Below are 14,955 nucleotides of genomic sequence, written 5' to 3' on the forward strand. Positions count from 1 at the left end.
ATGGATACAACCATCATCTTCTCAGAGACTCTTCTTCATGGAGTTAGTTATATCTGCACATGATTTTTTAGTGTTACGTGATTGAATACCTCTGTTTAAATCTTAGTGATATAAGTGCAAGTAGAAAATCATTGATTTTGTTTTTACTGTAGGGAGATGGGCTGTTGGCTTTCTTTTGCTTCTTTATTACATCATGCTTGTTCACATTGGTTAGATGAATTCAGTGTTTTGTCCTTTCACTAATAACCACAGTATTTTTTGGCCTGTAATTTTTATTTCTGTCTGGTGATGACTATAATTTATCTACCTTCATTTAAAAGAGTATATACTAATTTCTGCAGACAGGTAAACAATGACTAAGGTGACTTGTCTTTCGGGATTTTCACAATGTTGTCTAATTCGGGGGCCCTTACTGCCACCATCTTTAGGGTAACAGAGGCAGTAACCACCTCTGAAATGTCAGTTTTCATGAGAGTACACAGCATATTATTTCGTCGGACAGTCATCGTCATACTTGCTGCTGTGAGAACCTGAAATCTCACTATATATATTTCTTTTTACATTATACCTGATTCCAGTCTCTCTTGGTTTTTATTTTGTTGTTGTTTTCTGTTTGTAGGCGCCCTGTACCCACTATCCCCCCTAGACTCCCGGATCGGCCCAACATTCCAACAAGGCCACAGTTCTAGTTGTGGAGCAGAGCAATGGCAAGACTTTATTCATCAGACGTCACAGAGTGCTGTGAGGTGTCTGAAATTAGTTTCTACAGATTGTAACAACGGTGTACCTCAAGGTAGAAAGTGGGGTCCTAGGGACCAACAATATTGTGTTTTGCAGGATCAGGAGAATATATAAGGGACCAAGAAGACTGCAGTGTGAAAAATCAGCCTTGAAGTAATGGATTGAGATTGATAAGTAGAAAAAACTAGGCTAGAATTGCAGGCTGACTGGCTAACATTGTGTTCCCTTATCAAGATACTAGTCTTGTAACAGTCATATTGTAGCCTGAAGTATGTTTGTACAGATTTGCAGAGAACACAGTAACGAAACTTTGCATTTATTTTCTTATTTAAGGCTGTAAGACTCCTGTGCATTGTGTGAGGCAACTAAAGGCAGAGTACTGCATACTGCAAGATACCACAGCAGTGTGAGTGAGAGGTAAATTTTTTAGCCAATCAAAAAATTAATTTTTCAGCTTTAAAATTATGGGTATTCCACTTTGACTTTTATTGTTTCTTGTAATTATACAAATTTCAATGCTTTAATTGGGAGATGGCTGTATGAGTGATTTATTGGCACATTGACAGAACTAGTGCATAATTCAAGGGTGTGAAGAATGAAATCATGTACCAGCTTCTGTATTACTGTGTGATGTGAATTTAATGTTTGATAGTGATAAAGAGACATGCATAGGTTTAGAAAAATCAAATTGTTTCAGTACAAAATCAATATTGTGCCTGAATGTTTTGATGTGGCATATGGGAACATACAGTAGTTAAGTCAATGTGATAATATACACACAGTGAAGACATTTTAAAAGGAAGTTCCCAATGATTATACTGTGTATCTTTATGTTGATTAATCTATAAATGTTTTGGATATCATATTCTTTTCAGAGGCAAGTATTCATTATACTGTCATCATTGTACACACAAAAGAGGTAGTGAGAGTGGTGGTATACAAGGAAAAATAACTTATTGATGAAATTTATTTTTTTAATATAGAAGTGTGCATATCAAAGTCAAACTTTATATGGCTGGAAGAACTTACAGTAACTAAATAGAATAAATACTCCATAATGATGTAGCTGATCACATAAGATTTCATTGTGACTTTTGTACAAAACCATATTCCCAGTATTTGCATGATGAGTTATAGAAATGCATGTTACTTTGTGTATTTCAGATAAAATTCTTCATGTATGATGGTTTATTTTGTTTCTTTTAATACTGGTTTTCATGTATGCCTATAGCTAGTAATGTTAGCCAGTTTGATATGTCAGCTAATTAAACATATCATTACATTGTACAGAATGCCTACCTGTAGGACTGTGATATGCAGAATGAAAGTGTTTCATCATTTTCTGTTGGGATCAGCTTCCTGGCATCTTGGTTTTGCTGTTTTCTTTGTATATAAATATGAGATTTCAGTTGTGTGATAAATCTTGACTTCAAGAATACCCATGCGATTATATACCCCTTGTCTGTATGGGGCATAAACATTTCCAATTATGTTCCTTAGAATATGCATCCTGACTGCACTCTATACCTGACTACTGTAATTTGATTAAGTATAATGTTGTATTATGCCCATACAGAAAGTATAAGCATGTAGCAGGTTTGTAGATATATATATATATATATATATAATGTAATTATAAAGTAACATGAGCCTAAATATGCTGCTTTTTTAACATAGCTGTCTCAGATTAAATTTTATTTATTTTGAAAGTTTGCTGTTTGTACATCAGATGAGTAATGTGAGTTCCATTTAGTGCATAAGTTATGTATATTAAGTGTGTCCACAAAGTCCCGTCGGGGTTTTGAAAAATTATGGCGTGCAAACAAATTGAGCTAGCCCCATGCTGTTTGCGGCAGATTACAGTGAAACTCTGGAAGTTTTTTACTGACCTCAGTAGACCTCGATGTGGGCTCCCTTGGTAGCATGGAGAACATCCAGACAATATTCGAGCTCTTGCCATGTTCTGTGGAGCATGACCGTTGGAATAGCAGAGATCGCATTCCTGATACGGGTCTTCAGGTCATCAAGTCCATTAACTGGTGTTCGGAACACATTGCTCTTGACATAACCCCACAGGAAAAAATCCAGTGGTGTTATGTTTGGTGAACGTGGAGGCCAAGGCATTGGACTGTCTCTGCCGATCCATCTTCCTGGAAACATGAACACCTACCTGGACTTGCTGGAACTGTACACAGTACCACAAATTGAACACTTACAGCCACACATCATTCTGCAACAAGATGGTGCTCCACCTCATTGGGGTCTGCAGGTACGCGCGTACCTAGACAGGACATTTACAGGAAAATGGATCGGCAGAGAAAACGTCCAGAGTTTCGCTGTAATCTGCCGCAAACCGCATGTGGCTAGCTCAATTTGTTTGCGCTCCACAATTTTTTAAAACCCCGAAGGGACTTTGGGGACACACTATATAATTGTACATATCTATTGTGATATAATTGTTAATGTCTGTCTCTTTGTAACTGATTTTTCTTTAATGTGAAAATTACAAAGTCTGTCGTAATATAATTTAAAGAATGACTACTGTAATTTTATTTCACCACATTTTTAAGAAATACAGAAATCATCTCTCAAAGAAGAAAATGCACGTAGAAGAATCATAATAAATTATAATAATCCATTGGCATTTTCATCAGGTTGGGTTATTTTGTGTAAGAAATGAATCCAACACACTTACTTGATAGAAAATGCCTGAAACACATACATTGTCCATGTATATATACATATTCACACTAAACAAGCGCTCTGGATACAGCACACTTAAAAAAGAAAAATAATGTAGTAAGAACCTCTTGGATTAATGACATAATTTATAATGCAACTTTTAATTAGAGTCTGTTAATAATTATTTAGAAACATAAATACATCAACAGATTAGAAAGTGTGAGTCAAGAGGAGTTATTTTAAAACTACTTTCAATTTGTGGTTATACATTTGATTTTGAGTGGAAGCTTTTGACACATTTTGTATCCCTTCATAGTAGACTACTTTGTATATATATTCATCATGCTCTGTTGTGGGCCAGGGACACCTTGTCAGCCCTTCTGTCTCTCAGTTTTCACAATAATGGAACCAAATTCCCGTTGTTGCATACATGGGCCTCAGATCAAATGGCAAGAATGACCTCATCATATATATCCCTTCCAGGCCTGTTAATAGGCATAACTCCAATAGCCTACATTTTAACTAAGATGAGAACGAACGCTAAGTAGCGACATCTGTAATCATTTACTATCGATATTTTACAGGTTGATCCTTTATCTGGATATCTTCACTCGTACAATATAATTTTCAACATTGTGTTTCGGATTCGATATATATCGATGTAAGACCACGTAAGATAGTTCCAAACGTAACATGCGATTGGATAAAATATGAAATACGAACCAATGACAGTACTTGTTGGTCGATGAACATTGACAAGTGCAATGGATTCCGTGGAAAGTGAGTGATTCTGGTGTAGAATATAAAATACGCTTATTATTATGTCAGTGGAGGAAAGTGAAAGTGATTATGAAAGAAATAAGCTACATTGGTTTATCGCCTGCCGATGGAAGTTATTTTACAAAGTTAATATAATTTTCATACTTGTTTCTGTTCACCTATTTCCATCTCTTCATAATGCACAAGCTCAACGTTCTCGACATATGTGCTATTTTGCACATATTTTTGCATACTAATTCCTGTAGATATTACATTAATGTGAAGAAGATTATATTTGCATTCATATCTCAAATTGCTTATTGATTATGTGTAGTTCTTTTATAAGGAGCAGGAAACCGCAACAGTGCTTTATAGGGTTGACATTTGAACATTATGAGAAAATGCAAATATTTGTGTAAGAAGAATTTTTAGTAATTCAGGTAATCAACAGAGAAGTGAAATTTTAAGGAAACGTGAAGATTTTTGTTGCAGAGACTTGTTCCAGTTCCGAACGTTTTGAATTCGTCCAGCTGTGTGAGGGTTTTAATAACTATTTTCATGCAAGAAAGGACAGTTTGATTAAGTGAAATAGACTCTGGGGCCAATACATGTCGGTTACATTGACAAATGACTGAAACATGGCGTTCATGATGAAGAAAAAGAAATATAAGTTCCAAGTGGAACTATGTTTGGAGGAATTAGCTGCTGTTCCATTTGTGAATGCTGTCCTTTTTGCTAAGGTGCGTCTTCTAGACGGAGGAAATTTCAGTGAGATCTCGACCAGGTATGATAATTGTGTTTTTCATTAGTTAGGTAAGAGGGGAATTTAGGATTAATTTGAAAGTTGTGTGTATGTGTGAGTGTATATATAGTGTATTATTGGCCACAGGTTTTTGAAAACAACTACCTTAATGTGGGATATTTCAAACTTTTCAGTTACAAGTACTAGGCAGGTAGATATAGATGCATTCCATATATCCTAGTAAGTATTAAATGGAATAGTTCAGAGTACAGTACATCATTCAGAATATTCCCCATATTTGTTCCCAAATTAATATACCAACTAAATAACTATACACAGTGAGAATATTTTTGATCATCGTTCTAGTCACTGAACCTCTGAGGTGGAAGAGTTGAATGATCCATCTGTTGCATCAGTCCATGGAGATTCAGACTACTGGTGGAACCAACAAATCTACAGCCTTAACATGTCAAAAGTATAACTTACCCTGATTACAATTGATGCTGGAAATGCTGTCTCTTCTTCTTCATGCATTTCTTGCTCTTTCCTGTAAGTTGCATTCATACATAGAAGTTTTTTGAAACAAAAGAAAGTTTCCTTCAGATATTTTTCTTCATGTCTTTTGTTATATGGCAGTTTGATTTGTAAACATTTTGCTTTAGTTACACAGGTTGAGGTCAGGGGAGTATTGTGACAATGAACAACTAGATACTAATTATTTTGTCCCCAAACAGTTCATTAAGAGCATTTTTCAATGCCTTTGCTATATGAGAAGTAGCGTAGTCTGTTAGAAGAATGCATATAGTCACTCTGTTAACAGGATTGTGTGGTTGCAATTTGTGCACTACTGTTGTCTTGAGTGGTTTCAATTTTAGGACCTTTGTGGCAGTTCATGCTGATAATTTTGAAATCCCTATCTCTTGTGCAGGGCATGTAAGAGATTTACAAGGAGCATGTTCAAGCCAAGTAACAAATATCATCCAGTTCATCTTCATTGAGCAGTTTTGGCTTTTCTGCCCACTAACAATCCTGTTGTTGTTAATTTGTTAACCATTCTATGAATAATTCTTCAATGTGGAATTGTAACATTCTGCGATTTATGCTGGAATTTTCTCTTTAATTTTTTTTTTTTGAACCACTTGTCACACAGGCACTGTACATATAAACACTTATTCCAGTGATATATCTGGTTCTCGTGGTGGCAAGTATGAAGATGGCAGTCGTCTGTGTTATTTCACGGTGTATTCTGGTAGATGTTTCCCAACATTTCAGAGGCACTCATCATTAGTACCCTGATGATGGAAGCAGCAAGCATCTTGGAATAGTCACTAAGATTCTACTAACCTGCACAGAATAACAACCTAGAAGACAGCTATCATCACTCATTCCATTGTCTGTCCTGCATGATATTCTGAAAGAAGAACTGATGTGAATGAGTGAATAACTACTTATAGAGCTCAAGTAGGCTTACTGAGCAGGAGTTAAAGGAACATAGGATTGAGAATCTAGGGTTAATTCAGCTCATAATTCATAAGCTTTCTTCATGGTAGCCATTCTGTTATTTACTGGAGTGCTTCAGGAAATTTTCACTATAATATTTAAAGAAACACTTCCACAGGCACAAAACTGTATGTGGAATTTAAAACGAGACACATCATTACAGTCATTAGTCATTTATGAGTTGTATAAAGCAGAGTAGAAGGTGTTAGTCAAAAGAGGTTTATGGTTTATGTCTTAAAACCTTTAGGTATGGGAATGTTATAATAATTGTTTAATGACAAATGTTTCCAAAGCCAGATCACTAGTCATGTGGCCATCTTATATCATAGCATCTTGTAATAGGGATTTGTTCTTGTGTGTGTGTTTGTTTACTAAAAGTGTTTGGGCAGTGATTATGTTTTTCATGACCTAGTTAGTTTGTCATTGTAGTAGAAAAAGAAATAAGCATTTTTATTTGTTTCTAATTTAGCACCCAGCCTCCTATCCATTGGGTACAATGGGCATTTCCTGGGGGGTAAAGTGTGGCTGAGGTGTGATGCTAACCACACACCCCTACATGGGGATGAGGTTAAGAATGAGTGTGAGTTATACTTCCTCTCCCCCCAAGTGCCTGCATGACATTTAGTGGGACAGCTTTACCTTTTACTTTATTTCGTGTTAGGTTTATGTAATCTACATTCTGCCCTTTATACTGTAGTCCCATTGTTAAAAGAGGAATAGATGGGCAAATAAGTTGATTTCAAAGATTACATGTTATACTTAAACATTATTGTGTTTTGATAGGCAGAATACACTGATTTTGGCGAAAGTTCTGGGAGAAACTTAAAATAATTTCCTTTAGATGCTGTTGTCTAATATAGAGAGGTTAGCAAAAGGTATAAATTAGTGATTGTACAACTTATTGATCTCTACACATAATTTTTAATAATATAGATTGGCCTGTTTCTTGAGTGAGTGTCAGTTTCTCAGGATGAAATCTGCTCCATGGAGTTCATTATTTAATGTGTGTGTATAACCTTTTGACATTTGAAACCAAAAATTTCTCTCAAGGTTGTACTATGGTAGTAAATAATAGAAAAATGTGAAATGTTGAATCTTTCATCTTTCTATTTACCAGCAGTAGTATAACATATCTCTCATTGTGATATATTTTGTCATATATTACTTAGTGATAAAATCCCTTTGTATAAAGTGAAGCTTTCGCAGCGGCTGAAGTTGACGAAACACTCTCGGGCTACAAGCCGTGTCAGGTGGCCACCTGACGCGGCTTGTAGCCCGAGAGTCTTTAATAAAATCCATTTATTTTTATCATATGCTCGTTATTTTCACTGTTGTGTGGATACTTGCAGTTTTTATTCTCAGAGCCGTTAGATGTTTTAACTAAACACCTGTAGCAGAACGAAAAACTTTGGCGCAACTAAGATCATAGCTTGTCTTTTGGACAATATCCAGAGTTAGTTCAGCCACCTTCCATCCTCGCAACCTATCTTTTTTTGATCCATCATAATGTTGAAGTGCCATCCATTTCTTGGTCTTCCGCGTAAACGTTTCTAAAGATTGTGTGCATTTCTTGCCCTAGATGTCTATACAGGTCCAGGCCTGGGCTGGGTGGCACGATTAATGTTCGGAACTGGTTCAAATGATTGCAATCAAAAATTACATAGAACATTTCAGTCTTTCTCGGGGCATTCTTTTTTCTTCGCATACGATAATATATTCGTAGTTTCCGTCATCTTTCGCTCGTAACACAGTCGGGCGGCACCAACTTTTGTTTTGTTTTCTCGGGGATTTTGGTAGCCGCGCCTCCAAGAAATACTTCAAACTTGGCATCTGTTGTTGTCTTTGCACAATTCCTCAACACCCAAATAACCTCATGTGTTCTTAGAGCGTTTTTATATGTTTCATTCAAGGATTCCTGGCGTTTATGCATTCAGAGAAAACTGGGTTAATGAGACAATAGTCAGGGAAGATTGTGAATAGATCAGGCTTCATTTGGACTTCAATAAAAGTAAGTGGGGCTTGGGTGGATTACGGGTAACGTATATGAAGACAAACTTCGGGCCGGTTGAAATTTTGGAATTTTGGCTTGTGCAGCAGAACTCTGCCTTGCCCTCCTCGAACGATCAGTATGCAACACGCACATATCATAACTTAACTACATTTTACTTTCGTAACAGTTTAGGCCACCTTTGTAAGTCTCGCTGTTTAATATTCAAAATAGCTCACTTAATCTTTCATATGTACGAATGTTTTCTTTATAAGGACGGGGCAATTTGGCATTTATAATTGCCATTGGTTGAATCTTTATTCACACACTGAATGAATAAACATCAGGCAGCGTTTGATGGACTTCGATCATTGTATAGCTGTTGTTAAAAAGATTAAGAAAACCTGTACTCATTTCGTATGTTTGTTTGTTGGCCGAAGTCCTTGAAGTTGGGTAAGACATCGTGATGGCTGCACGGAGGTGTTATTATCTCTTCTTAGGTGATAGTATTAACCAGCCTTATTGCTTAATTATCCATGTTCGTTTTTGTATGCTGCTTCGAATGACGCAGACACGCGTTTTCCTGAGACCGATTTTAATTAGGTGATCATGGTTACGTCTTTGTATTGCATCTTATTATTGAAATCATACCAAAAATAATGGATAAATGAAACCATAATTGGCGTGGTAGAATGCATGACGTAAATTCAGTTTGTCATGTTTATTGACGTAAATACGTCTATATTTTAGGGTCAGTGTCATTCGGCAAAAAGTGAAACGAAAAAGTGTAACTGCATTGTTATGTTACCTTGGAAACGTCAATTGTTTACTCGGCATTGTTGTTACCTATAAAACATTTCATTACCTTACCTTACATTACCTTACATTACTTTACATTTCATTACTTTACATTACATTCAGCTACCAGACCCATCTTAAGAGTAACTAAGTTAAGTTAAATAAGCAAAGTCTTAATCAAACTTTACTCAATTGTAAAGCGGGTATAAAGGAAATATTTTGAATAAAGCCAATATATAAACTTCCTTTCCATATAGACGTATTTACGTCAAATTCTCCGGAACCGTGGTTCTACTATCACTTTTTTTCGCACGGGTTTTGCGTGCTACACTTTATCGAAGTTCTGAAATTGCTTATTTCTTATATAACTCATCTTTAATAAAGTGTTACTTAATGCTTGTGACTGCGTGTGTATCAGATTGCTCTTCCAGAAGCATCTTTAATAGACCTCATAAACAGTACAAACAATAGCAGGGCACTTGAAACTTGATTGCTCTGCAAGAAGTATACACTGAATTATTATGTATTTTCTAATTCGGGCTCTAGAAACGGAGGAATGTGACATGCGGTATCTTTTTCATTTACCGCAGTGGCGCCGCGATTTGGCAAGTCTTGTAATACGAGATATATAGTTCTGTGCATTAAACCCATATGGTTGCCTAGCTACGCAGCAGATACGGAATTAGATCACTTCATGTATTGTAAATCGTGTAAGCTCCCACAGGGCTGAAGGAAGATGGCAGACAAGAAAAAATGATGATGGAGTCTTCTTGATGAAACGCGTGTATGTAATCAGGACTCCAGGAATACGCACCTACTCGCCACGTGATTTGTTCACAAATTTTTGTTTTGTACTTGAAAGGCACATTCTGACTGTGAAGAACACCTTTTAGATGCCCAAGAGGTGACTGGCCGTACTTTTGGGGGAATTATATTGATGGAGGCCTTGATGGTGGTTTTTCCTTGTAACGCGTTACAGGTTCTGTAGCCGGGACAAAACTGTGCGTTTCGTCTACATCAGTGCTTCATGGTTTGAAGGAAAACAAACATATATTATGTGAACCGAAGAAATCACCGGAACTAGAAATGAAAGCGAGCTACAGAGCACTGCCGCTGGGAAGTAATGTTCTTGTGTGGACAGTTCGTGCTTCCTTATCTGTTGCCTCTTCTAACCCTTGTGACCCACTTACCATTTGCTTATAACTGACATCCAACGCACGGATTTTCCCCGACTACTGTATCCGTTCGGAGTTCCTGGACAAGCATAATGTCAGCTAACTAATTCGTCGATGTTCTGTGGGGGGAGAGAGGCGTAGATGGGAGGATAATAATAAAATATATATTAATGAAATTGGATTAAACTGGCTCGAGTTAGTGAGTGGTAGGAACCCTAGAGTTCCATAAAGGGAGGGCAGTTTCTGATCAGGTAAGCATCGCCTGACAGTAACTTTGGCTTCGTGAAGGGGTTGCAGACTTGGACTTGTTTGAAGGGTTTAGAAAAATTGTGTTGTCTTCTGTTGGTAATGATCGATAATAATTCGTCGTTTATCCCTTTTACCGCGTCACTTGTTCGGCTAAGATCTGATGGTGGTTTTGAACAAAGTGTGGGTCATGAACTCTAGTGAGAACGCAAAATGTTTACGGTTTTCGCCAGGGAGAAATTACTGATAAGTTTGTCTGTGTTATTTTATTTCAGATTCACAGATAAGTGTGTTTTTGGAAATTGCATCTTAGTTGTTGTCTGTTCGAGTTGCATGATTGATGTTTAAGGTTACGTTTGCCTCATTTTTTATTCAAACGGAAATAACTTTTAACTTGTAACATGGAATAAAAATGTAACTGCCTTGTGATGTGTCGGGTCCAGTGTTTTGAAACAGGGAGGCACTACGCATGAGGGAGAAATTGTCGGGAAGTAAATGAAGTGGTCGCGTTTCTGATTTTTCAATTATTTACAGAGTTATAAAGTTCTAAAACCATTCGTGTGACACTGACACACAATAAATGAGAGACGTGAGAACAGATCACATGAAGCATGAGGCAACTTAACATGTTGCACCTACTGCATTCAGCGAGTAACTAAGTTCGACGCCACCGTATGGGAATATGCGTACACATACTGAAAATGTCAGTTTGCACCCTGGGTTAGATGTCAACGTTTTGGAGGAACGTTGGGGAAGACGGAGGCAGTTTGTTCCGAAACGTGGGTGTCTGCATTCAAGTGCACGCGGAGTTACTACCCAGAAGGCCAACATCGACAGCCTAACCGGCATAAAAATATAAAATATTGTAAAGACTGCACAGTATCACAACCCAGAAGACAACGATCTGAACGCACACCGCCGTAAAATCTTAGTAATTCCCCAATTTGTTTTATTTATTACTTAGTGCCACGTTAGTCGTGCAATAAAAAATACCTGACATATGCATTAGCAGCAATGGCAAAATTCTGTGGCTTCCAATGTTAGACCTACGAGACCTTTAACTCCCTTGAACTTCTTGAAGAATGCCGTATAATTGCCTGCTCTGGAGACCGGAAGACAGACACAGGAGTGCGCTGTCTTTGGGGCATCTGTCATCTTACGAATGGAGTACACATGGAGCAGTTGCAAAAAAAACAACTTAGAGCTGTATTCTGTCGTTTGGTACTTGCTTTACATTCATGAATTAAACAAAATTTTACATTTCTTGACGTTTATAACGGCTGATGGTTGCAGCGTTATTGTTTTGCCACGTTTTGTGTTTTATGAGCTCAGTTTAATATCTTATGTGCTTTTCGATCATTCACAGAACTTCAGTGCCAGATTCCTGTTAATTATCGCATGCCACCTCACGAAGACGCATGGGCGAAGTAGAAGCACGAGTATAGTAGCTCCATGCATTTTTGACATCGGAAGTAGATAAACGAATTGTATGTAAAGTGTGGAGAAAGGATTGTGATATTGCATGCAGTCGTTAATAACTTAGAATTAAGTTTCTACCATTTCTTGTGTGTTAGATAGTAAAAACATGAACATGATGTTTTATGGAGCGAAGCTACTGAACAAGGCGAGTTTCAGGAAAGTGGTCTGACCAGTTCTGAAAGAAGCAAAAAGACTTTACTGCAGCTGTTGGTGCGCCATCCGTATTTATCAAGAAACCCACAAGATTAAGGGAAAGTACAAAGCATGTTAACTTTCTCTGTTCATCTTTCCATGATTTGTCATGTATTGTGCTTGGAGCAAAACCTTTATGCCTCCTCATTTGTGTTTGTCTGTTTTGTGGTAGGTTCTCAACATTCTCGATTTTTGTCTAATTGGGTAATATTATCTGTCCGTTTGGGAGACCTGGTTGTATGTGGAAAGGCAGTTTTCAAGTTGATCTGTAAGAAGTAGGGCGTAGACTGAATGCAGATGGATCAGGGTATTGTGCAGTGGCTGACTTTCGGACAGGATAATGAACCTTCTGGTTCTGTTATGGACGGGGAATTTCGTTGATCACCTGAGCGGCTGCCAGTTCTCAAGTAAGGCTCTGCTGCATGGAATTTGTGAAGACAGTATTGAAGTTATGTGAAGTTGCTGTCGAAATTGGTATCTCCTTTTCCGCATTTGGGAGGTCCCAGGTTCAAATCTCGACCCGGACACCGGTTTTATTGACCGAGGTTCTTCATTCCCTCCAGACAATTGCCGGAATAGTGCCTTAAATTAGGCCATGATCGCTTCCTTCCACGTCCTTTCTAATTTATTACGCACTGTCATCACATCAAACGCTGTATAATCTATACGCTGAAAGCGTCGTTAAACTATAAAGAAAATGTTGTAAATGGCTGATAATTACGTAGATAAATGAAATGCTGCTGTGTCTGAGCACTGTAAAATTGTTTTCTCAAAACTTGGTCATTATTCTTCTGTCAGCTCGTCAGTGTTTAAGAATTTGTAAGAAGTACTGTTAACGCACTGGAATAAATAGTCGAAGATTTGCCGTAAGCTTTGGACGCGTATGCGCTCTTATCGTGAGGTTGGTTTCCTTTGTTTGGGAAGAAATTAATTTCTAATCGGGTTTAAGTTTCGCTAAATCTACGGGAATGTTTTGGAGCTTGAGGAACGTGTTGTAACCATGAACACAGTTCCGCTCTTGATTTTGCATACACTTTGCTCTGCGGCAGGGTTGTTGTTTTACATTGTAAACATTTTTGTTACGAAAGCCTCTATAAGCCTCTGCCCCCCCCCCCCCCCACGGGTGGCCGGACATGGGGTTGACTGTTGGCCTCAATCTGTCGTGGATGTTGAGATTGCGTGGATATTGTTACTCGTTCATGGCGTGGTCCTTAAGTACGTGGACAACTTAACTCCAAAGGAAAGAGTCCATTTTGAGAAACTGATACAATTTCGGCTGGCGATGAAAGTCTCCCTCTTTTACGGAACCTGAAGTTTCGTCACCGTGTTCACATGAGCTCATCTTGAGTCTTGTAAATCCACAAAGACAACACATTTCGTAGGGAAAATATTACAAGACACGAAAATGTCGTGCATGTCCATTTGACTGAAAATTATTACGGAGGACAGGCACGGACTTAATTATGCAATCATTCTTCTCAAAATCAGGAAATGCGTATGTTTATGTAAAGTCTGATTCCCGAAAACCGTGGAAAAGACGATCGAAAGATTTTGATGACAATATTATGGAATATTGTGCAGACCTACTTCTGTTCAGTTAGTATGTAAGTGTTGTTTGTAAAATTTGTATTAAGGTCTCTGTGATCAGCTGTAAGAACGAAACGTCGTAGAACGGTTAGTTCGTCGATGGGTAGACGTGGAAGGCATGAGGCATGCATAGCAGTTGTCAGCCTCGTTCTTTTCTGCGAGGCTGGCGTGCGCAAGGTGCTAGATGTTTAATAATGTTGACCTAAACAATAGACTATATTCATCATGAATTTACCAAGGCTACAGCTTCTGTCTGCCAGCCATATATAGCCTTGTTTGTGCGTCGACTGGTGGTGGCTGATTTCCCGTGTCTGTGCAGGTTAGTGCCCCGCGCTGTAAATTCGGTTGTTTAGATTTCCGTGCGATTGGGAGCACGTACGTTGTCACATAAAATTGCTGGGTTTAGTAAACACGTGCACAGTATTTATTATATTAGCATACTCTGAGAGGTCGAGAAAAATATTCTCCAGAATTAGTTTCTTTGGAAATAAACGCAGAAAAGAAAACTTACGAGTAGAATGTTTCGTCTCCAGAAGTCCGGGGAAAAAAATAATAGTCGATCATTTGTTCGAAAATATGACATTTAAAATTTTGCATAACAACACTAACAAAAAGTTATTTATGAAGAAGTCGTAACCAGAATACATTCGGAGAATGATTTTTACTCTTTTGTTCGGAATATTTTGTCTTCCATCATTCCCAACTGGTTTCTTCCCTTTAGGTTACACCCAAAGATTTGTATTCATTTCTCATCTCCCTCTCTCCTACATATCACATACACCTCGCATCTCATCCATCGTAATAATATTTGGGGAGGAACATATGATGTTCATCATCATCATGCGTTTTCCTGATTTTCCCTGGGTCTGATGTCCACATATTCTACTCAGCACTAACACAACTGAAATAAAAAAAATGTTGTGTACTTTAAGAAGACCTGTTTACTTCGGTGACCATTTAGAATGTCACTTCTGTTTTTGTGATTCGTTTTTCCACGTGTTAGATCGTGACTCTTGAGGCACCGTAACTTTTGGTACTTTCGTGGTTACTTGATTTTAGTACCAGCT

General features: G+C 37.8%; 2 protein-coding genes across 6 annotated transcripts in view; both read left to right on the top strand.

Moving 5' to 3' along the window:
• Positions 1-3,279, top strand: part of shi (dynamin-1 shibire) — a 54,416-nt gene extending 51,137 nt beyond the window's left edge. Inside the window, exon 18 of the mRNA XM_022067004.2 lies at positions 620-3,279. Within this exon, the coding sequence (XP_021922696.1) occupies positions 620-689 (70 nt within the window). The 3' untranslated portion in view covers positions 690-3,279. The remainder of the gene's footprint in view (positions 1-619) is intronic.
• Positions 3,280-4,108: 829 nt separating this feature from the next.
• LOC110831224 (early estrogen-induced gene 1 protein) overlaps positions 4,109-14,955 on the top strand; it is a 58,419-nt gene continuing 47,572 nt past the window's right edge. Inside the window, exons 1-2 of one of the 5 annotated variants that reach the window (XM_022066983.2) lie at positions 4,119-4,328; positions 4,675-4,966. In XM_022066983.2, coding sequence (XP_021922675.1) covers positions 4,821-4,966 — 146 coding nt within the window. In that variant the 5' untranslated portion in view covers positions 4,119-4,328; positions 4,675-4,820. Of the gene's footprint in view, positions 4,967-14,955 lie in introns of all 5 variants that reach the window. The other 4 variants (XM_022066984.2, XM_087340100.1, XM_022066987.2 and 1 more) reach the window with 4 other exon arrangements.

This window comes from Zootermopsis nevadensis, unplaced genomic scaffold (assembly GCF_977971745.1).
Source record: "Zootermopsis nevadensis isolate Lab colony 2312 unplaced genomic scaffold, Znev_1.0 Znev_ptg000061l, whole genome shotgun sequence".
NCBI lineage: Eukaryota > Metazoa > Arthropoda > Insecta > Blattodea > Termopsidae > Zootermopsis > Zootermopsis nevadensis.